The sequence below is a fragment of the Danio rerio genome, chromosome 4 (genome assembly GCF_052040795.2).
Source record: "Danio rerio strain M-AB ecotype USA chromosome 4, GRCz13ab, whole genome shotgun sequence".
In the NCBI taxonomy this organism is placed as follows: Eukaryota; Metazoa; Chordata; class Actinopteri; order Cypriniformes; family Danionidae; genus Danio; species Danio rerio.
This window is the reverse complement of record NC_141024.2, coordinates 38,863,514-38,886,511: the sequence shown is the minus strand read 5'-3', so window position 1 is coordinate 38,886,511 and position 22,998 is coordinate 38,863,514. Positions and strand designations below refer to the sequence as shown.

Here is a 22,998-nt window from a genome sequence, read left to right as displayed (position 1 = left end):
AGAAAAAGTGGAGAAAAAATGGAAATAACACCAAAGTTGTTTGTTTGTTTGTCTAGCAGACGGACGCCGCCATTTTGGGTCAAGCACCAGGTCTCGTAGAATCTCGCGTTACTCTGTCATCTCCAGCACTAGGCTCCAGCACTAGGCTCGACTTTCTAGAGGCATTTCAACTTGCTTCATCTCAGCTGACTTTGTGTTGAGGTCATGTAGGACAGTTGGGTGTTTGCCTTTACAAATTTTACAGATGCCCTTTAACCTGCATTGAGCAGTTTGATCTTTTCGTTCGCACCTCCAGCATCTCTTATTCATCTTAATCCAGTTAGTTTTGATTTCTCTGGTGTTGGGCACTGATTAAGATAGTGGTGTTTAGTGTTACGGTAATGACAGAATGCATTCTTGCCTGGAGTTTGGAGTTTCTGAGGGGTTAACCACTGGAGAGTTTGAAGACGGCTCTGCACCCTGCAAAATGGCTGCTGACTGTAAAGTGGGCTTATGCTGGTATGAGGTATAGCTGTCAATCAGTCCTAAACTTCCAATAAATCCCTAAACCTTTTCAACATATTGTATAAACACACTTATTGAATGTTATTGGACAGTATCCTATTAAAAATAATAATATAACAGAGAGTTCTGTATGAGGTGTACTCATTTATATATATATAAATCTCTAAACTTATTTTATGGGTTCAACATTACTCTAAATATTCTTTAGAGACCTCTCAGATTTCAACTCTAATTCCTTCTCTAAATCCTCCTTCAACACACTCGTGCTCAGAGAATCTGCACAGATATCTTCAGCTCCAGTGGTTTGTGTGTTTTCTTCAGGACACACCCACAGTCAGGAGAGTCTCATGAATATTCATGTAAGTGTCTCTCTGTGGAGCCAATAATATTTCAGGATATACCTGTAGATCACACAGGTGTGTTTTAGTGAAGTGAAAGAGTGAAAGAGCTCAGATTGTGTTCCTGCTGCACAAGAGCGTCTGTACTTCTGCATGTGAGTTTAACACTTCTACATTACGCTGATTTGTGGAGATGATGAAGGGTTTATATGTGTGAGTGTGATTTAAATGTCTGATCCTGAAGATCAAATCCTCAAACACAGATTAAACACTGAGTCAAACACGGTCATTTAAACACTGTGTCTAAAAGCTTTATTTTTAATCCCTTTAAATTGTTTGTTCTCTTCTATATCAGACTGACTTAATAGTTACCAATAATTCAGCATTAAATACAACTAAACATTCAGAGTCACCAAATTAAAAGTGAAGTTAAAGCAGACCTTCCAGTTGAACAGGAAGAAAAGCTGCTGAAAAACAACAAGCTGACGATCCTTAAACAACACTGCATTTAACCCTTTACTGTCAGAGTAACTCATTAACCAAATAGCCTCTTTAGTAGAGAGACATTTCAATACTCACTAAAACAACAATTGGCTGAACCTAAACTTCTCTTAATAAACTTTATATAACATGCATTTATAATGTGAAATAGCTGGGATGTCAGATCAGGGGCTAAACCAACTGCATTCATGTTAAGCACTATATATTTATATATATATGTATGATTGTTTCCTGAAAGCTCTGCTAATGTCTGCATTGGTGTTTTAGCTGCAGTATGGCAGAGGAGCGAGTAAAGGACTCTCTCTCAGAGAAACACAGGTATTGACTCTGTTTTTACACCATTATTTCAACACTTTCTAAGAAGAACAAAGACCAACAACAATGCACTTATTTGTGTTGCTATTGCCTGATCAATGATGGACAAAGCTTCAGTTTACAGCTTCAGCAAATGTGTTTAGATCATTCTAGATTACAGACAGCTTGATCTGTGCTCAATGGTGCGGTCTATTTCAGTTCTTCAAAATAGCCTTAACACACCATCTTTATAGACCGTAACACCCATGAGTCCACAAAGTGGTGCAAACGGATGTGCTATTTTAACAACATGACACAAAACATGAATATTACAGTTGTGCTGATCTGAAAAAAGCAACAAATCACTGTTCACCTCTTGCACCTTGTGATTTTTTTAATATTTGCATAAAAACGTGGTATAATAAACTTATGTTTTTGTTATTAGTAATAGCTAGATCCACACGCAATCTGTGTGTTCAGAAATACGCAGGTTTTTAGTCCACTACTCTTGTCTATTGTCACCGACTCGGTCCCAGTCACTCCCCTCGCTGGCTAGCAGAGGCCACCATCTCCGGACTTTTAACCATTACATCATCTACTTACACTGATCTAGCACACCTGAACTGCATCCAGTTAATGACCCACGTACCCTTTATAAGCCGCACTCAAACACTCAGTCAGTGCGAAGTCTTGTTTAGCCCCGGCCAGCATTACTGAGCTTTATATCCTGCCTGATCTCCTGTGTATTACTCCAGCCCGTTTCTGACTCTGCTTTGCCTTCTGCCTGCCCACGACCCACGCCTGATACACGGACTCTCATACTCGCTGCCTGCCCTTGACCCAAGCCTGATACACGGACTCTGAATCACGCCGCCTGCCTCTGACCCATGCCTGGTAAATCACTCTGTGTCTGTCAGCCGCCAGCCCTAAGTCCTTTATTAGGGACCGAGCACCGAAACGGTGCGTAGGCCCTATTGGAATTGCTCCGTTTATTATTCTTCTTCTTCTTCTTCTTCTTCTTCTTCCGCGGAATGAATCGCGGTTTTGAGGGGCTAAACATGCCCGAAAACTCACGAAACTTTGCACACGCCTCAGAAGTGGCGAAAATTTACGTTTGTTATGGGCTTCGGAAGTGGGCGTGGCAAAATGACTCGACAGCGCCACCTAGAAAAATTAAACGGACGAGCCCCCGATCCACGAATCATGCACATGCACGAAAATTGGCACACAACTCAAACATGCCAAAACATACGAAAAAGTCTCTTGGAGCCATATCTCAAACCCAACAGGAAGTCGGATATTTTTAACTTCCTGCGGCGAAAAAGTGGCGTTTTTGCCATTTCCAGGCGTTGTATTTTAACGAACTCCTCCTAGGGATTTTATCCGATCGACACCAAAATTGGGTTTTGTCATCTAAAGGCCTTGGCGATGTTAAATTGCGAAGCTTTAGAGTTTTCGTCGATGGGTGTGTCCGTGGCGGCTTCGCAAACTTTGACGATTCGCCACAAAACAGGAAGTCGTTATAACTCAGGCATGCATTATCAGATCTGCCTCAAAATTCACACGCTCGATAAGCGTCCTGACCTGAACACGTTTACATGCCAATATCCAGATACAGTTACAGCGCCACCTGCTGGCCACAGGAAATGACATGATTTACGGAGTAATAAACTCCTCCCACAAATTTTATCGTATCAGCACCAAAATTGGGTGGTGTTATCTGAAAGCTCTAGCGATGATATATTGTGAAGATCTAGAGTTTTCGCAGGGGGGCGTGTCCGTGGCGGTATGACAAACCTCAACGCTTCGCCATGGAACAGGAAGTCCTTATAACTCAATTACACAATGTCCAATCTGCCTGAAACTTCACATGGTTGATAAACGTCATCTCTTGAACACATCCACATAACAATATTGAAGTAGGCGTGGCAAAATGACTCGACAGCGCCACCTAGAAAAATTAAACGGACGAGCCCCCGAGCTATGAATCACGCACATGCACGAAAATTGGCACACACCTCAAACACGCCAAAACATACGAAAAAGTCTCTTGGAGCCATATCTCAAACCCAACAGGAAGTCAGATATAATTAACTTCCTGCGGCGAAAAAGTGGCATTTTTGCCATTTCCAGGCGTTGTATTTTAACGAACTCCTCCTAGGGATTTTATCCAATCAACACCAAAATTGGGTTTTGTCATCTTAAAGCCTTGGGGATGTTAAATTGCGAAGCTTTCGAGTTTTCATCGATGGGCGTGTCCGTGGCGGCCTTGCAAACTTTGATGATTCGCCACAAAACAGGAAGTCTTTATAACTCAGGGATGCATTATTCGATCTGCCTCAAAATTCACACATTTAATAACAGTCCTGACCTGATCAGGTTTACGTGCCGATATCCAGTTACAGTTATAGCGCCACCTGCTGGCCACAGGAAATGACATGTTTGACACTGTAACAAACTCCTCCCACAAACTTTCCCGTATCAGCACCAAAATAGAGTGGTGTCATCTGAAAGCTCTAGCGATGATATATTGTAAAGATCTAGAGTTTTTGCAGAGGGGCGTGTCTGTGGTGGCATGACAAACCTCAACGCTTTGCCATGGAACAGGAATTTCTTATAACTCAACCACACAATGTCTGATCTGCCTGAAACTTCACATGATTGATAAAAGTCCTCTCCTGAACACGTCTACATAACAATATTGAGTCAGTCATAGCGCCACCTGCTGGCAGAAAGTAGTTTGGCTTGTAACTCGGCCACACAATGTACGATCTGCCTGAAACTTCACATGGTTGATGAAAGTCCTCTGCTAAACACATCTACATAATATTATTGAGTCTTTCATAGCGCCACCTGCTGGCAGAATGTAGTTTGTCTTAAAACACAATCTCCACACAATCTCTGATCTGCCTGAAACTTCACATGGTTGATAAAAGTCCGCTCCTGAACACATCCACATAACAATATTGAGTCAGTCATAACGCCACCTGCTGGCAGAAGGTAGTTTGGCTTATAACTCAGCCACACAATGTCCCATGTGCCTGAAATTTCACATGGTTGATAAGATTCCTCTCCGGAAGACATCTACATGCCAATCTTAAGTCAGAGTTATAGCGCCACCTGCTGACAGGAGGAAGTTTGGCATAAATCTGTGATTTTCTTAGATTTTTTTTATATATTGGCTTAAATTATTATTGTTCCCTGTTCTCTGTCATCGTAAGGTCACCGGGCGGCGGTGAGCCCGGGTGCGAGGTCCCTATCATCGCTGCTTGCAGCTTTAATTACTATTGTTGTTGTGTGTTTGCACCTTTGTGCGTGTTGATTGTTTGAGTGAAAGTGTGACTAATAAATACTGCATAATGGATCCCTCCGTGTCAGTCTTCTCGTTACATCTATTTATTTACTTGTGTAAATGTATGTACATTTATATTTATTCAGTTTATAAATTAATTTCACTATTATTATTGTCTAATAAAAATGTTTATTTGATTTATTTACAGTACAGTTTGTAAAGTCATATTGTCTTTTAGTCAATATTATATGACAGATTTGCTTTGTTTACCAAATATGTGGATCTAAATGGATTTGCACTGTAAACATTAAATAAGACTTAAAAACCTTTTATTTGATTTCACATATTAAGTTTTAGTTATGATACGATTATGATTTAGTTACGATATTATGATACTTATGAAAATCATTCTACATAAATTCTGCTGTAGAATTAGCAAAAAATGTAGAAAAAAAGGAAAAAAAACATGACGAGAGAATGCACAGAGCTGTGAGTAAATTCCTCGTAAATATATTTAATATGAATATTAACTTCAACAAAAAACTTTGAACACAGGAGACACAAGCGGGAGTGTTGGGCTGGGATTCACATATTTAAAGGAGCATAATAAATGATCTGATGGCTATATTGATCTGAAATTTTACACATTAAAGATTTATCTTATGCCTTGAAAAACACCTTGAGGTTGTGATGCTCCTTTTCCTCTGGTGTGTTTAGTGTGAGATCAGGATCATGTGTGTCCAGTTCTGTGTCTCTGAAGAGTGATTGGTCAATGGGTAATCCACCAGCACTTGGTGAGAAATCACCATCATCTGCCCAAAGGTATTTAGTGTTGTACAACATTGATCACACATGAACTGTATTTGTGTATTAATCAGGACATTTTTATTATACTTAATATGTTTAAAAGAGTCTCTTTAATAAATTGTGCTCTGTAATGTTGGCTTTCTTGGATGTCCCCCCTTTTTACATCCTTTTTGAGGCATGAGACATGACCATGGGGTTTACTCATTGGTTCTTTGTGTTGCTGTTGTCCCTGCAGTGTGGATGGAGATGATCAGACTGGAGACCTGCAGCAGGATTCACTCCAACCAGAACATGATGAACTTCAGAGAGTCAAAGAGCAACACAAAACCAGCATGAAGAACAAGTATGAGAGATTATTTGAGGGAATCAACCATGGAGAGACTCAAACCCTCCTGAACAGGATCTACACACAGCTCTACATCATAGAAGGAGAGAGTGAAGGAGTGAATGAAGAACATGAGGTTTTACAGATGGAGAAAAGAGCCAGAACAAAACCCTCACAACACACTCCAGTCTACTGCAATGACATCTTTAAAGCCTCAGCTGGAGCAGGACATGAGAAGAAGATCAAGAAGGAGAAAGCCCAGATCAAGACTGTTCTCACTAAAGGCATCGCTGGAATCGGGAAAACCGTCTCTGTGCAGAAGTTCATTCTGGACTGGGCAGAGGGAAAAGACCATCAGGATGTAGATTTCATGATTGTGCTTCCATTTCGAGAGCTGAACTTGATCAGAGATCATCAGTACAGCCTTCACAGACTTCTGCTAGACTTTCATCCGGAACTTGAAGATCTGGAGCCCAAGATTTATGAGCAGTGTAGAGTTGTGTTCATCTTTGATGGTCTGGATGAAAGCAGAATCACACTCAACTTTTCAGATGAGGAGAAAGTTTGTGCTGTGACTGAAGCTTCATCAGTGGCTGTGTTGATGCGGAGCCTCCTGAAAGGAGATCTGCTTCCCTCTGCTCTCATCTGGATCACCTCCAGACCAGCAGCAGCCCATCAGATCCCCTCCAGATACATCAACCGTCTGACAGAAATTCAGGGATACACTGAGCCTCAGAAGGAGGAATATTTCAGGAAGAGAATCAGCGACGATCATCAAGCCAGCAGAATCATCTCCCACATCAGAAGAGCAAGAAGCCTCCAGATCATGTGCCACATACCCGTCTTCTGCTGGATCTCCTCCACTGTGCTTCAGAAGCTCCTGGAAGAAGATGTGAGTGCAGAAATCCCTCAAACTCTGACTGAGATGTACATCCACTTCCTGCTGATTCAGATCAACACGAGGAAGCAGAAGTATGAAGAGAGAGATCCAGAGAAACTCCTGCAGTCCAACAGAGGAGTGATCCTCAAACTTGCTGAAGTGGCTTTCAGACAGCTGATGAAGGGCAATGTGATGTTCTATGAGGAGGACCTGATTGAGAGCGGCATAGATGTCACTGACGCCTCGGTGTATTCTGGGATCTGCACTGAGATCTTCAAGGAGGAATCTGTGATTCATCAGAGGAAAGTCTACAGCTTCATCCATCTCAGCTTTCAGGAGTTTCTGGCTGCTTTCTTTGTGTTTTACTGCCATTTAACAAAGAAGAGAAAACCGCTGAGGGTGATTTTAGAATATTTATATAATCAATATCTACAGTCCAGCTCTGAGAAGTCTCTGTATGATCTGCTCAGTTCAGCAGTAGTTAAAGCTGTCAGGAGTAGTAATGGTCATCTGGATCTGTTCCTGCGGTTCCTGCTGGGCGTCTCACTGGAGTCCAATCAGAGACTCTTCCAGGATCTGCTGACACACACGGAGGAGAGCTCAGAGAACATCAGAGAAATCACACAGGATATTAAAGACCAGATCAAGAGAGATGACCATCTCTCAGCTGAAAGATCCATCAATCTGTTCCTCTGTCTGCTGGAGGTGAAAGATCAGACTCTGGCCAGAGAGATTCAGGAGTTTGTGAAATCAGACAAACACTCAAAGAAGTATCTCTCTCCTGCTCACTGCTCCACAATCTCCTACATGATTGAGATGTCAGAGGAGCCGCTGGATGAGTTTGAGCTGCAGAAATTCAACACATCAGCTGAGGGAAGACGGAGACTGATAGCAGCGGTGAGAAACTGCAGAAGAGCTCTGTGAGTATTCATTGACTGATCACAGAAGACACACATCAGTCTGCACTGAAGACTCAGATCAGTTTAGTGAATCACTGCCCTGCTTTAACAGAAAATCTTTAGCTGACCATATCGTCCCCCTGTGAGATCGCTGATACACCATATTACTGCATGGGGACGCGGCGGCAGTGTTCTGTTTCCTTATTTGCTCATTTATTTCAGCATTTCTAAACGTATTTAACAAACTTTTCTTGACTTTTTACTCACACAAACAACATTTGTACTTATTTAATAATCTACTTCATTTGCTTTACAGTTTATCCTGGAAAATAACTCAAATCCCTGTAAATCCCTGTGCTCCTCCAGCTGAATGGGACATTTGTTAATGTGTATTTGCTCAAATCTAACACAGTGTTGCTCTTGGATAATTGTGTTTGTTTTCTGATCAGAGAAATAGTGTAATTTTAGACACAGTTTTGCCGTCTCGCCGCAGACATGCCTCTAATATTACATTTACTGTAGACCTAAACACTAAACTTTACACTGAGCTCAGTAAAATGCTCTCTGATTAGTTATTAATAATCTGTTCAATAATTTAGTACAGTCATATGAATGGGGGAATACAGGTTTAATTGAGTTTAATGTACTTTCAATAAATAAATAAATTAATAAATAAAAAGAGCAGATTTAAATGAAATAATATTCTTGTTCCTCCTAATGCAAGACAATGCTGGACCTCATGTGTCTGGAGTGTGTCAGTAGTTCCTGCAGTTCACTACAGTTTTGAGTGTGACTCCTAATCCAGTCCTCCATGGGTTAATACATTTGATTTCCAGTGATCATGTCTGTGTGATTTAGTTGTCAGCACATTCAACTGTGTAATGAACAAAGTATTTAATAAGAATATTTCAGTCATTCAGATCTAGGATGTGTTATTTTAGTGTTCCCTTTATTGTTTGAGCAGTATATATATATATATATATATAGTTTATTTCCAGTGTTGCTTTTATCACTGTAGACTGAACTCATGAACACTCAACACTGCTCATTTCTTACTGCTGATTTTGTTGCTCTTTGTCCTCTACACAGGCTACAGCGCTGTAATCTCACTGTTCAGTGCTGTGAGAGTTTGTCTTCAGCTCTACAATCCTCAAACTGTGTGCTGAGAGAGCTGGACCTGAGTAACAATGACCTGCAGGATTCAGGAGTGAAGAAGCTCTCTGATGGACTGAAGAGTCGACACTGTAAACTGGAGACACTGAGGTCTGAGTTTAAACACCTGATTGATTGATTGATTGATTGATTGATTGATTGATTTTTTTTTGTTTTGTTACATCAGACAGATCACATTATGTGGTTTTTAGTAATGTGTGCTCTTCTTTCTCAGATTGGTCATGTGTAATCTTACTGTTCGGTCCTGTGAGAGTTTGTCTTCAGCTCTACAATCCTCAAACTGTGTGCTGAGAGAGCTGGACCTGAGTATCAATGACCTGCAGGATTCAGGAGTGAAGCTTCTCTCTGATGGACTGAAGAGTCAACACTGTAAACTGGACACACTGAGGTAAATGATTCTCCACTCAACATTAACTACAGTCAGACAGTTTCATATTAGAGCTCTTCATGCTTGAACATGTTAACCCTGGGTGATACTAAACCCCAGATAACAGGAATTATGGTTTATCAGTAATTGTGTTTCACACTGCTCATACTATACCTGTAGTTAACCCTCAGGGGTCTGACGTGACTTTGGGGCCCCTGAGATGTTTTGACATGCCCTGACATCTGTGCTTATATCAGCTACTTATTACACAGAACTGGCCAACATGTGTTTTATTTGTGTTCAGCACAAACTGAGCTATAATAATATGTGAGAAATACTGATGTACATGCTTGTGTTTTAGAAATAAATACTATGTGTGGTTAGTAGGTTTTAGAGGGGAAAAAAAGCTGAAATAAGATCCAAAAACCAGACTGAATGTGCCTGAACAAGAGTTTAGAGTAAGCAGTCTTGTAGACTAGAATATTTACTGCACAATTATGTGAAATTATTCTGTTCTCTCATTTAGAGAAAACATTACAATGATTTACATTTTGTTAAGTGTGTTTTGGGTGATCTCAGCTGTATATGTGAGTGACAATGCTCAGGAATAATTCACACCTGAGAGACAACAGACACTCCCCCACTCACCCATCAAGGGCAGTGTACAGCAATGTCCATCTGCAGAAGCTAGACCAAACTAAATGCTTGTTGTGTTACTGCTGTGTGACCATGTAAACACTCTGGGTGAACAATATACAGTGCTCAGCATATATAAGTACCCCCCTCACTAAGTGAAGTTTATTCATAAACTTATTTCGAGAGGATCACGTGCTTATGATTTATCACGTCCAGTCTCGCATTTGCTAATCACTAATCTTCCAATCATATGAGCCCTAAGGCACCATAAATAGTCTAAGTTTTCAGTTCACTTTATCTTCGTTTGGAAGAAACCCCCCTCCTCCCCTATTCTCCTCCTTTACCTGTAATTGGGCGGCACGGCGGTCCAGTGGTTAGCACTGTGAACCACACAGCAAGAATACTGCCGGTCCTAGTTCGATAGGACCGGTGAGTGTTTCTGTGGGGAGTTTGTATGTCCTTCCCGTGTCCGCGTGGGTTTTCCCCGGGCTCTCCGGTTTCCTCCCACCATCCAAAGACATTCAACATACTTAACAATCAAGCTGGTCTAATTCCTTACGTTCCCTTAGCTACAGCGGCAGGGGAGTTCTGAGATCCACCGAGCTCAGGCTCCCTTCTTGCTCTGCCAACGGGAGGAAGCCCCGGGCTCGAGGAGCCCTTGAGCTCGGGGCTCTCTCCCGGGACAGCATGCCAAATAAGCTTTGTAAATCATCAGCTAAGTGTGAACTCTTGAATCTCTCTTTTACATTCATGTTTTAATAGGAAGCTCTACAGTATTATATTTGTGCATATACAATAGATTAGCCAAATCTGGAGCTCATCTAACAAAATAACTTATGATAACAGTCCAAAAACTACTACAGACAAATGTATGTGTTATAGAAAAATATTAAACGCAAAATGTAAAAAGAGGAAAATTAACTATAAAACATTTAGCTGAAATTTAGTAGTTTTTTCTTTTTTTTTTTGCAATATTCTTTTTTGCAGTATTTAGCCTGAATTTAATTGCAGTATCTTTCTATTTCTGAATATGTTTGATGACTAAAATATGATTGTCATAAATAAATCTGTTTAATAAATGTGTTCTGTTTAAATGCAGCAGAATACACTGCCTATATTGACTGAGAAATGGAGTCTTGGTTTTCAGAATGGGCTGTCCTCCATTATGTGACTTATACAGCCGCACATATAATATATATTTGAAATGGTGTAAAACGTGTTTGCCAAACTCTCTTGTGCATTAATCCAGCATTTAATAATCATTTCTGAATGAGTCTGAGACACTGAAGTAGAGGAATGACAAACGCTTTAAACACAAGAATAAATCAGATTTAAACATGAAAAACAATTACTGTAAATCTAAATCATATTTAAGACCTTTAATATAGATTTCACTAATAGTTGCTGTCTTAGTTCACTGTTTGAAAACTTTACCAGGTTGTGTCTGTCTGTGGGTGTCGACATTCAACATTTCCGTGTGAAAGTAAAGCGCAGCGAGAACACAAATAAACATTATACCAGTGTTAATCCTGTTTCACAGTTGAACAGTGGATCTGGAAGTGTGAAAGCAGCAGAGTTAAACGCTAAAGTGAAGGTAAAGGCTGAATGTGAAGGAGAGTCAGCAGTCATGAATATTGATCAGGGGCCTGTTTCAGAAAGGAGGTTAACTGAAAGCTCAGAGTATTTTAACCCTGAAATAAGAGAAACTCTGGGTTTTCCGTTTCAAAATGGCAGGTTTGTTAAACTCGAGAAAGCAGGGTAAGTCAAGCCTGTTTCTAAAAGAAACTCAGAGTTTCTGTCTGTCTCCTCCCCTTTTTTAAAGATGAAGTGGTATTTCTCGTCTTAGCCTTACGTTTCCACACACCTATTATAATGCTCATTTTGGATACGTGCATAAAAACGATTGATAGAAACGTCATGATGCACATAACTTTTTAAAATATGCATAAAAAACGCGCATAACTGAGTAGGATAAACTTTTATTCGATAGAAAATGTGCGCATAAACTACAATGAAAACACTTTTACTGAACAAATTACAGTATGTACATTAAAAAAAAGATCATGATCATATGATGATGAAAATGTGTGTAAATGGACAAACCAGCAGGCTGAGCACACTGTAACATGTCTTATTGTGTTAGTCATTCTAAAATGCCTTAACTGTTTTAGTATTAGTGTATATTATTAATTACCTCCGAACGTCTGGAGCGTGTCAAGAGTCTCCGCGTCTCATGGCTTCAGACGCCCCCACGTGTTCATTGTGTTTTAGCATTGTCTTCTGACATAGAGGCACAAGTACATTAATTAGGCTAAATAAAGAATTAATTGACGCAGCTTCTTCTACCACAGTAAATTCTGTTTTTACTGTTGATATTTGGTGCCAGTTTAATCAGAAAGTGACAATTTTTTTCTCTTTGACTCGTTGTATGGAATTTTATTTGCATCTTTTATGCAATATTCCAGTTTTGCACATACATTTATGTAATATATTTGGATGGAAACATAGCTATTGCCTACATTTTAGTCACACACAGAAGAACTGTACGAGAATGGCTTATCTTTTTTAAATAAATAATTAAATTAAATTCACCTTCGACATGCATGTAACTAGATTAATGGGATTATTATTCTTTCTAAAAATTATTTTTAGTACTGCTTACCTTCTAAATGTTATATTAACCTCTATCACTTGATCAATAAAAAAGGCAGACACACAAGTGCACTGTTAAATCATTTAAAACTAATAAATGTATAAAAAAGTTTAGAAAAAAAATATAAACGTCACAAATTACATTACTTATTTTATTATACTTAAATATTTAAATACTTAAAAAGTGAAATTAGGCATTAACTTGAGCAGCTGTTTTCCCACGCTAACTGTCTCTGTTTCACTGATGGTTGCTTCTTTTCAAATATATACGCTCATATTTGCTATAACTTTGCATGAGAACATCAAGTTCAGCTGGAGAAAGAAATGCTGATCTCTTTTATAAGATATTGCCATAGTCACTCGTAATGTCTGCGCTCTATTAATAATGCCTTTTTAAAGTCACGGTGTGCGCGCTTAACTCTGAGTTGGTCTACTCGAAGTTGATTGACCCAACTCAGATCAGCTGTTCTGAAACCGAAAACTCAGAGTTTTTAATCTCTCGGTAAATCAACTCAGAGTTCAAGTTTAAACTCGGAGTTGTTTGAACCTCCTTACTGAAACAGGCCCCAGGTGTTTCTCTCCTGACAGAATAAAAGTCCCTTAATGGACCATCAGTGTGAATGTGACTGTGGGTCAGGTGATGAACACATGAAGAGAGCGTGTTTTTGGTTGTCTGAGCTCATTTTGTTTTAGTCCACAACAGAATCACAATATAAATGATGAAATCAGGGGCCTGTTTCAGAAAGCAGGTCAAGTTAAAACTCAGAGTAGTTTAACCCTGAAATGAGAGAAACTCTGGGTTTTCCGTTTCAGAATGGCAGGTTTGTTAAACTGGAGAAAGCAGGGTAAGTCAAGCCTGTTTCTAAAAGAGAGTTAACTTTAACTCAGAGTCAGTTACCGTGGTAACTTACTCTGTGAATCTAACCTGGTCCGGAGCAGGTTTTATTCTCTAAACTCGGAGTTTCTGTTGGTCTCCTCCCCTTTTTAAAGATGAAGCGGTATTTCTCGCATTAGTCTTACATTTCCACACACCTATTTTAGAGCTCATTTTGGAGATGTGCATAAAAAAGATTGATGGAAACGTCATGATTCACATAACTTTTGAAAATACGCATAATAAAACATGTGCATAACTGAGTAGGTTAAACTTTTATTTGATAAGATGCACATAAACTACATGCACTTAACAAATTACAGTATGTACATTAAAAAAAGGTTTGTTAGAGATGATGACGAAAAAGTGTGTGAAAGGACAAACTAGCAGACTGAGCACACTGCAGAACATCTTAAATGTTGTTTTAGTCATTCTAAAATGCCTTAACTGTTTCAGTATTAGTGTATATTATTAATTACCTCTGAGCGTCTGGAGCGTGTCAAGATCTCCACGTCTGGCTTCAAACGCCCCCACGTGTTCATTGTGTGTCAATTGTCTTCTGAGGCTCAGGACAGGTACATTAATTAAATAAAAAATCATTGACGCAGCTTCTTCTACCGCAGTAATTCTGTTTTTACTGTTGATATTTGGCGCAAGTTATTCAGGAAGTGACGATTGTGTTCTCTTCGACTCGTTGGATAAAAACGCTGCTTTATTTTTAGGCGTTATTCCAGATTTGCACAAATTTATGTAATAGCCTATATTTTGATGGAAACACAGCTATTGCCTACATTTTTGTCACACACAGAACAAAGTCATGTACAAGGCTTGTCCTTTTTTTCATAAATAATTAACCTTCGACATGCACTGTTACTAGATTAATGGGATTATTATTCTGTCTAAATTATTTTATTACTGCTTACCTTCTTAATGTTATATCAACCTCTATCACTTGATCAATAAAAAGGCAGACACATAACAAGTGCACTGTTAAATCTATTAAAACTGATAAAAGTGTATAAAAGTTTAGAAAAAAAGTATAAACGTCTCACATTACATTACTTATTTTATTATACTTAAATGTTTAAATACTTAAAATTAAAAATTACGCATTAACTTGAGCAGCTGTTTTCCCATGCTGTCTCTGTTTCACTGATGGTTGCTTCTTTTTAAATGTATACACTCATATTTGCTATAAATTTGCATGAGCTGATCAAATTCAGCCGGAGAAAGAAATGCTGATCTCTTTTTTTAAGATGTTGCCATAGTCACTCATAATATCTGCGCTCCATTGATAATGCCTTTTTATAGTCACGGTGTGCTCGCTTAACTCTGAGTTGGTCTACTCAAAGTTGATTGACCCAACTCAGATCAGCTGTTCTGAAACCGAAAACTCAGAGTTTTTAATCTCTCGGTAAATCAACTCAGAGTTCAAGTTTAAACTCCGAGTTGTTTGAACCTCCTTACTGAAACAGGCCCCAGCTCATTTTCTGTTGTGTTTTATACATGACTTTAAGATGATCTTCTGAGCTCAAGTGTGTCTTCTTCCTCCTCACAGCACACTTTACAGCTTGATGTGGTGTATTATGAACAATGTCTTTGCTCTGTACACTTCTACAGATGATGTCGAGTCCTTGTTGAGTGTGTGTGTGTGTGTTTGCTGATGTGATCAATAAGGAGAGCTAATCAGGATGTGTGTGTTCATCACTGCTGTTGACATGAGCAGAAACAGCAGTCAGCATCTTCACAACACAAAGAGATGTGTGATTGTCCAACTGTGTGATGTGGACTATTGCTGTGTTTGTAGATTGTCTGGCTGTATGGTGACAGAGGAAGGCTGTGGTTTTCTGTCTTCAGCTCTGACTTCAAACCCCTCACACCTGAGAGAGCTGGATCTGAGCTACAATCATCCAGGAGATTCAGGAGTCAAGCTGCTCTCTGAACAACTGGAGGATCCAAACTACACACTGGACAAACTCAAGTATGTGGAGCCGCACTGGCCTTGTGCTTTTACACTGAATGGCTTTAAAAAGACACTAGAAAGCTCTTTTGTGATCAGCTTCAGTTTTCTGTGAGGGTTATGGGGTGAGGACAGACAGAAGATACAGCTTGTAGAGTACTCCAGTCATGTCTATGAAGAGCAAATCATTGAGTGTGAAATGAATCTCCTCTGTAAATGTTGGAGTGTATTGGCTCAGTTACAGTGACATTAAGCGAGACACACTGTACAGTTTCAGCATTTGAGCTGAGCAGAGAAACTTCTTCCTCTATTTCTGCTGAAGAATCCTACAATATCAGGTCAGGAATAGGGTTGGGGATTGAAGATGGATTCAGATTCTGGAATCAGACACTTGGATTAATGTTAAGACTCTTGTTCTAAAATCAACATCTGGATTCCTCTTCTCTGTGCACACATGTGTATTTTTCACTTGCTAATCTGTCAGGAACTTGGGCGCTGGCGAGCAGCTTTAATAATCTGAACATAGTTTAGAGATGGACTGCAACATGTGCTCAAAGGCTGCATGTGCTGAAGAACGATGGCAAAGCTAAGTGTGATCACTGTAATAAATGAACGTTGCAGCAGGGTGTCTCCATCAACATGAGCAGTATCTGCGCTCGCTTCACCAACAGCAGAGGAAAAGAACGCACTGTGTTACATTCATTGTGCATCCCGGCTCAACCAACAAGTGTTGTGTGTTTTAGCTCAAGAGTTTGGAGCATGTAGCTGAGCAGCTCAGTGCTAGCTTTAGCTTATTAGCTGAGGGGGAAACTAAACAGCTCATTCTCTCCATCTGTGTGTTTACAGTCTGGATCATGGAGGACACACGAGGATTACAGCAGGACCACGCAAATGTAGGACTACACACACACACACACTCTCTCTCTCTATTACACACACACACGCATATGCACATGCGCAGACACACACACACTCTTTCTCTCACACACACACACACACACACATGCACACGCGCGCACACACGCGCTCTCTCTCTCTCTCACACACACACACACACACACACACACACACACACACACACACACACACACACACACACACACACACACACTCTCTCACACGCATGCCCTCTCTTTCTCCCACACACGCTCTCTCTTGACACTCACACACGCACACACAGTTGAGGTTATAAATGTGTGTGTTCTTGTGTTCAGATGTCTGTTTCCTCACACTGGATCCAAACACAGCACACACTTGGCTCATTCTGTCTGAGGAGAACAGAGAGGTGAAGAGTGTGGAAGAGAATCAGCCGTATCCTGATCATCCAGACAGATTTAATGTCTGCTCTCAGGTGTTGTGCAGAGAGAGTGTGTGTGGACGCTGTTACTGGGAGATTGACTGGAGTGGAGATGCTGGTGTGTTTATATCAGTGTCATATAAGAGCATCAGGAGGAAGGGAGGAGGTTATGAGTGTGTGTTTGGATATAATGCTCAGTCCTGGAGTTTGCTCTGCTCTTCCTCCAGATTCTCATTCAGACACAATCACACACGCACTGATCTTCCAGTGGAGCCGCTCAGCAGGAGAATAGGAGTGTTTGTGGATCACAGTGCAGGAACTCTGATCTTCTACAACATCTATAGAGACACAATGAGGGTCATCCACTCAGTCCAGACCACATTCACTGAGCCACTCTATCCTGGGTTTTGGGTTTATCCTGGATCATCAGTGAAACTGAGCTGAAGACTGACGAGAGATTTACCCAGAATCCTCTGCAGGAGCACGCAGCAGCAGTGTGTGTGTGTGTGTGTGAGTGTTTGGGGGGATATAGGGTACAATATATTGTGTAGTTACCGTCTGTGGTTTCCTTTGCTGGTCCAGTGAGACTGGCATAGAGCACCTCCTTCTTTCCTTTTCTTCCCTTCTTTTTTATGCAGTATCTTAAATGCAAAATATTTTGTTTACTTTGTGTAAGTTTAAAAATGACACATTTTCACAAGTTCTTTAAAGTCTTCACAAATATAGAAATACAGTGTAGACCGTTTTATTATATTTTCTATTCAAACTGCATTTCATTTGTTACAGAATTTAATGTAACTGACATTTCTGAGTGACCTTATTACAGTATGTACATTAAATAAAACAATAAAATTAGAATAAGAACAAACCAAAATAACTCTATATCAAATAACATACATCATATTTGGCAGTGTAAGAGTTGAAATATTGCAAATATTTTGATGTCTTTGACAATTCAAAACATGAGCTGAAAACAGAGACTGGTGACTTCACAACCCAGCAAGAGGGAATGCGGGAAAAACCAGTTCCCGCTGCTTTTGCATCTGAGTCTGCTGAAACTCGGCTTCATCCACTCCATCTCAAACATATGGTAATTTCAATGTTTGAATGTTCTAGATTAACCAAACTGACTTTAACTATCATGTTTGTTATTATTTGAAATGTCTCAGTGCGATTGGTACAATGGTCTCATTCTCTCAGAAATAGACATAATCAACACAATAAATATATAACTTCAGGCATCTTTTGAACCACTGTGAGGGGTGTGACTTTCCACAGGCAGCACTAAGTGGGAATGCTTTTTGTTATGCACACACCCCTTTCCTTGAGGGAATTTTTGGATTATTTAAGGTAAGGTTTGAGAAAGGCTCAGCACGATTCTGCTTAACCAGATCAGCCCATAACATGGCTTGCTCCATGTTATGTATAATTTGAAGTCAGGAATGCATCTTTTAATCTTGGATTTATCTTTGATAATTTGATGTTTTGTATTGATCGTTTATGAATTGACTGATTGAATTGGCATAATACATTTACCTGACTAATAAATTGTTATGTTTTGAATTATTCAAACAGAGTTCGTGTTATTATCTCTAGTAGATTGTGGTAATTTCATAGCACCACAAGCCCCTGTACTAGTTAGTAGCGGACTAGAACACGGTAGACGGAGCATTGCGGGACGCTATACGATGTCTCTAGAGCTCCGACTAACACATTGGCATTAATTCATGTATACTTAGGCTGTAAAAGGATATCTAAGGGGATAGTCCTTCACCCGATAAACTTATAATACTATTTAGATAGTATAGTGATTATTCAATGTTACTAATAGTTTAAGTACGACTGGTCTGCTTAATTCTATAGTAATGATCATTATATGACTAAATAGCTCTGTCTGATTTAGGAGGTAGCAGACCTATGGGGACCGCATAAAAAATATCCTAATCTGAGTAAGTAGGGTTCTGCCTTTTTAGGATAGCGGTCAATCGCCCCTCTTTAGTGACCAAGACTGACATGCTTGTGCTTAAGAAATTGTATACTCGGCCGGTACAAGATTCAGGATGTTATAGAGATCCCAATGAACAAGAATAACATAAAATGATGAACCGAAGAGAATATTCAATCATAATCTAAATTAATGTGAACGGAAACAAAATAACCTTCTCAATGTTTTATAATTGGAGTCAGATAAAACGAGGATAAATATATTAATATTCTAAACCACCTCATACTAAAATTGGAGTCAGATATGAGTTAAGTTTAATATAAATCAACATTGTGCACTGGAAAGACCGAACATGCAGTGAACCTTCATCCACCAGTGGATACCGTCATTGGGCCAACTGGGTGGACCCTACAACCTCCCAATATGTCACTGTCACTTTATCACAATTATCATGTTTACAAGTTCTTTTTGCACTATACTGTTTTTTTATCTGCACAACTCTGGTTTACTTTGCACTCATTGCTATATGCCCTTTATGTCACTGTATTGTTTACAATTTTTATTACATATGTATATTTTTTAGACCACATTTATGTGCGATGTATATACTGTAAATTTTCTTTTTTTCTTTAACTCTACTATCTTATATATATATATATATATATATATATATATATATATATATATATATATATATATATATATATATATTATATTAATGTTAAGCACCTTGGGTCTGAGAGTAACGCAATTTCGATTCTCTGTATGTCTTGTACATGTGGCTGAATTGACAATAAAGCTGACTTTGACTTTGAACGTCTGTCTCTATAGGAGAACCGGTCTTAGTGTTTATTATTTGGCCTTCTAAGACCATCTTAAATCATATAAATCTGCTCTCACTTCAGCTCGCTCTAAATTCATTCCTGCTACAATTAATAAATCAAGCAATAGGCTAAAATTACTATTTAATTCATTAAATAAGCTTACTAGCCCCCCACCTCACAGGGCCTTAGCCTTAACTGAGTTTTGCTGCCCCTATTTGGATTATCTGCTTGATAAGACTAATGCTGTCCACCAGTGCGTTCTTACTGATACAGAGCTTAGCCATCCATCATGTTTCTCCAGTCAGTCTCTTTCCTGCTTTTCACTGACGACCCCTGATTCTGTCTCTAAGCTAATATTGAAATCCAGCTCATCATCATGTCACCTCGATCCTGCTCCTACCTCTTTCCTGAAACTCTGCCACTCCGTTATCTCCCCTGTCATCTCTCACTTTATCAATTCATCTCTCACCCATGCATCATTTCCTCTGCCACTATAAACTGCTGCCGTCACACCTGTGCTTAAGAAACCCAACCTTGACCCCTTGATTCTATCTAATTATCACCCAATTTCCAATCTACCTTTCATATCTAAATTACTGGAAAGCACTGTTGCTGCCCAACTCCAGTCTTTTCTAGTTGATAATAAACTCTTGGACCCTTTTCAATCTGGTTTTCGCCCCTCCATAGTACCGAAACTGCACTTGTAAAGGTAGTAAATGATCTATTGCTTTCTGGTGATTCTGGCTCCTTGTCTATATTACTTCTACTCGACCTCAGTTCTCCCTTTGATACAGTCTCTCATGACTTACTTATCTCACGTCTCTCTGATCTGGGTGTTTCTGGTACTGCTCTCTCTTGGTTCTCTTCATATCTCTCAGATAGACATTTCTTTGTCTCTGTTATGGATTTTCAGTCACCTACTGTCCCCCTGAAGCGAGGGGTTCCCCAGGGTTCTGTTCTTGGCCCACTATTGTTCTCAATATACCTAATCCCACTTGGTCTGATTCTACAATGTCACGGTCTAAACTATCATTTTTATGCAGATGATATTCAACTTTACTCTGTATGTACACCTACCTCAAATTGATAATATTTTTGCTTGTGTGAAGGATATTAATGATTGGCTCACCTCAAATTCCCTAAAACTCAACATGGACTAAACTGAGATAATTTTTATTGGCACCCCAGCACTTGCCAGCAATATTCCCACCAGTTATTCCTGTGAGATTGCTGGCTTAAACATTAAAACATCTACTTCTGTAAAAAATTTAGGTGTAATCTTTGACTCCACACTCTCTTTTCAGTCTCACATTAAATCTGTCACTAAATCTGCATTCTTTCACTTACGTCACATTTCACAACTACGTGCCTTCATCAGTAGCAAGGATGCTGAGACTGTCATCCATGCATTTGTCTCCTCACGCATCGACTACTGTAATGCTCTTTTCATTGGCCTGCCTGCCAGCCTCATCTCCAGATTACAGTATATTCAAAACTCTGCAGCTAGAATACTCACTCATACCAAGCGTTCTGCTCACATAACCCCAATCTTCTACGATCTCCATTGGCTCCCAGTGGCATACCGCATTAAATTCAAAATTCTCTTCCCTGCATTTTTATCCCTAAATAACCTAGCACCCTCCTATCTCTGCAACATGCTTGTCCCCTACACACCAACTCGCTCTTTACGGTCTGCTGACTCTGGCCTTCTTGCTGTCCCTCGGTACCGCCTCTCTTTAATGGGGGGCAGATCATTTAGTGTTATTGCACCCAAACTCTACAACTCTCTACCACGCTCACTCCGCTCTGCTAATAATATCTCTGAATTTAAATCCCGAAAATTTGATTTTATTACAAGAGACAAACTGGAGGGAAGAATGCATGAAGGAAATAAGAAAAAGGTGGAGTGGGGAGATTTTATACAATGATGGGGATGAGAGGCTAGGGAGAGGAGTTTATATTTTAATAAAAGAAAACAGTGGGGTTTTATGTAAAACAATCTATAGTGACAAAGAGGGGAAGTGTATGATATGTGAAATGAAGTATGAAAAGAAAAAAGTAATTATGGTGAATGTTCATGCCCCAACAGAGGAGAACAAAAAGAAAGAGTATTTTAATGTACTTAGAGATTATTTAAAGAAACACGAAAGAGTTATTATCATGGGTGATTTTAACACTGTTTTTAATAAATTAGAAATGGCTGAGGGAATGGTTTTTAAAACGGATAAGGGGAGAAAAGAACTGAAAATATTGATGGAGGAAATGAATTTAATTGATGTGTAGCGTACAGTCCAGAGATAAAATTTCTTATTGATTTTATCACGGTCCGACAGAACGGTTTTACGACTCCTGGCTCCAAGAAGTCTGGATTTTCGTGACAGCTTAAGTTGTTCAGGGGGCCTGGATAGATAAGCAGGAAAACTTCAAAGACATTCCTGCCCAAATACACTCACACACACACATACACCCCCACGAGGCTGTTCCGACAGAAAGAAAATGAACTCATCAAATCCAGAACCAGCACAAAACCAATGTGTTATGTTTTGTAAACTTTGTATCTCATTTCTGACTTTTCTTACCTGTGTAACCTCTCTTATAACCTGTATGCATGTTCCATTTAGGCCTTTGTAAAGCATAAATATTGTAAGGATATGAAAAATTATGTTGATGTACTTTCAACCCCCCCATGTTTGGTACCGATGGGTTTCTGCTGACATTTTACAACACATGATGCATAGTGCAAGACCATAACTCGCATGGCTTTATTCTTTAAAGCCCTGTATTAGATGCCTGTCCGCATGCTTTAAGCGGACACTCAAATTTGCATACGAGCAGCCCCTAGACAAAGGAAGGTTCGCGTGCAAACTTTCCCCTGAAATCATTGGTCAGAATGCTGTACGGGTTGTCACGTGACCCGCAGGTATAAGCACACTTCCCCCCAAACATCTGGGCAGAAAGAGAACGTCCCAAAAAGGAACATCATTGACGGTGGTCCCTTTAAGGGCCACACGGCTCTTCATAGCCGCATGGACTTTTTCCCGCCACGTTTCTTTATTTTCCGGCAAAGTAAATTCAGTTTAAAGTTTGCGACTGTGTTCGTCCGAACTGCTTTACAAACTCCACGCATCAAAGGACATCAAGAGTAGTTTTCATCACGACGGAAGAGAGACGCATAAAAGAGACCTCCAGACATGAAAAACCAGGTGACTTTAGTTATGCGATTAAGCTGTGCCCCTTTTATCAAAAAGGTGCTTTTTATAACCTTGGTGGTCCGCAATGGTGCGTGTGGAACTGAAAGTTTTGTCACTTTTTACCTGAAATCTCCATTTCCTCGCTTTGCTATTTCTCTTTGCTGTTACACGTTCTTTAGACCCGATATCTCCACGTGGTTTACCTTTGTTTTGTGTTTAATGTATGTTTGTGCGTTTGT

General features: G+C 39.7%; 1 protein-coding gene across 2 annotated transcripts; it reads left to right on the top strand.

The window, feature by feature from the left end:
* The first annotated feature begins 916 nt into the window (after positions 1-916).
* Positions 917-19,377, top strand: LOC148680319 (protein NLRC3-like). 2 transcript variants are annotated; one of them, XM_088650208.1, is made up of 10 exons: positions 917-997; positions 1,611-1,661; positions 5,647-5,751; positions 5,972-7,861; positions 8,930-9,103; positions 9,228-9,401; positions 15,350-15,523; positions 16,349-16,395; positions 16,717-16,917; positions 17,027-19,377. In XM_088650208.1, the coding sequence occupies exons 2-10, from the start codon at positions 1,618-1,620 to the stop codon at positions 17,089-17,091; spliced, it is 2,874 nt and encodes a 957-aa protein (XP_088506334.1). In that variant the 5' UTR covers positions 917-997; positions 1,611-1,617; the 3' UTR covers positions 17,092-19,377. The 2 variants fall into 2 exon arrangements, with proteins under 2 accessions (XP_088506334.1, XP_088506333.1); XM_088650207.1 differs by having other exon boundaries at positions 16,717-19,377.
* The last annotated feature ends 3,621 nt before the right edge of the window (positions 19,378-22,998 follow it).

What these genes read in the sequence shown, in the direction of transcription:
- LOC148680319 (XM_088650207.1), top strand. Translation starts at nt 1,618, where the DNA reads ATGGCAGAGGAGCGAGTAAAGGACTCTCTCTCAGAGAAACACAG. An exon ending in TCACCATCATCTGCCCAAAG is followed by an intron (nt 5,752 to 5,971) that starts GTATTTAGTGTT and finishes TTGTCCCTGCAG; the next exon opens with TGTGGATGGAGATGATCAGA. An exon ending in TACAGCAGGACCACGCAAAT is followed by an intron (nt 16,396 to 16,716) that starts GTAGGACTACAC and finishes TCTTGTGTTCAG; the next exon opens with ATGTCTGTTTCCTCACACTG.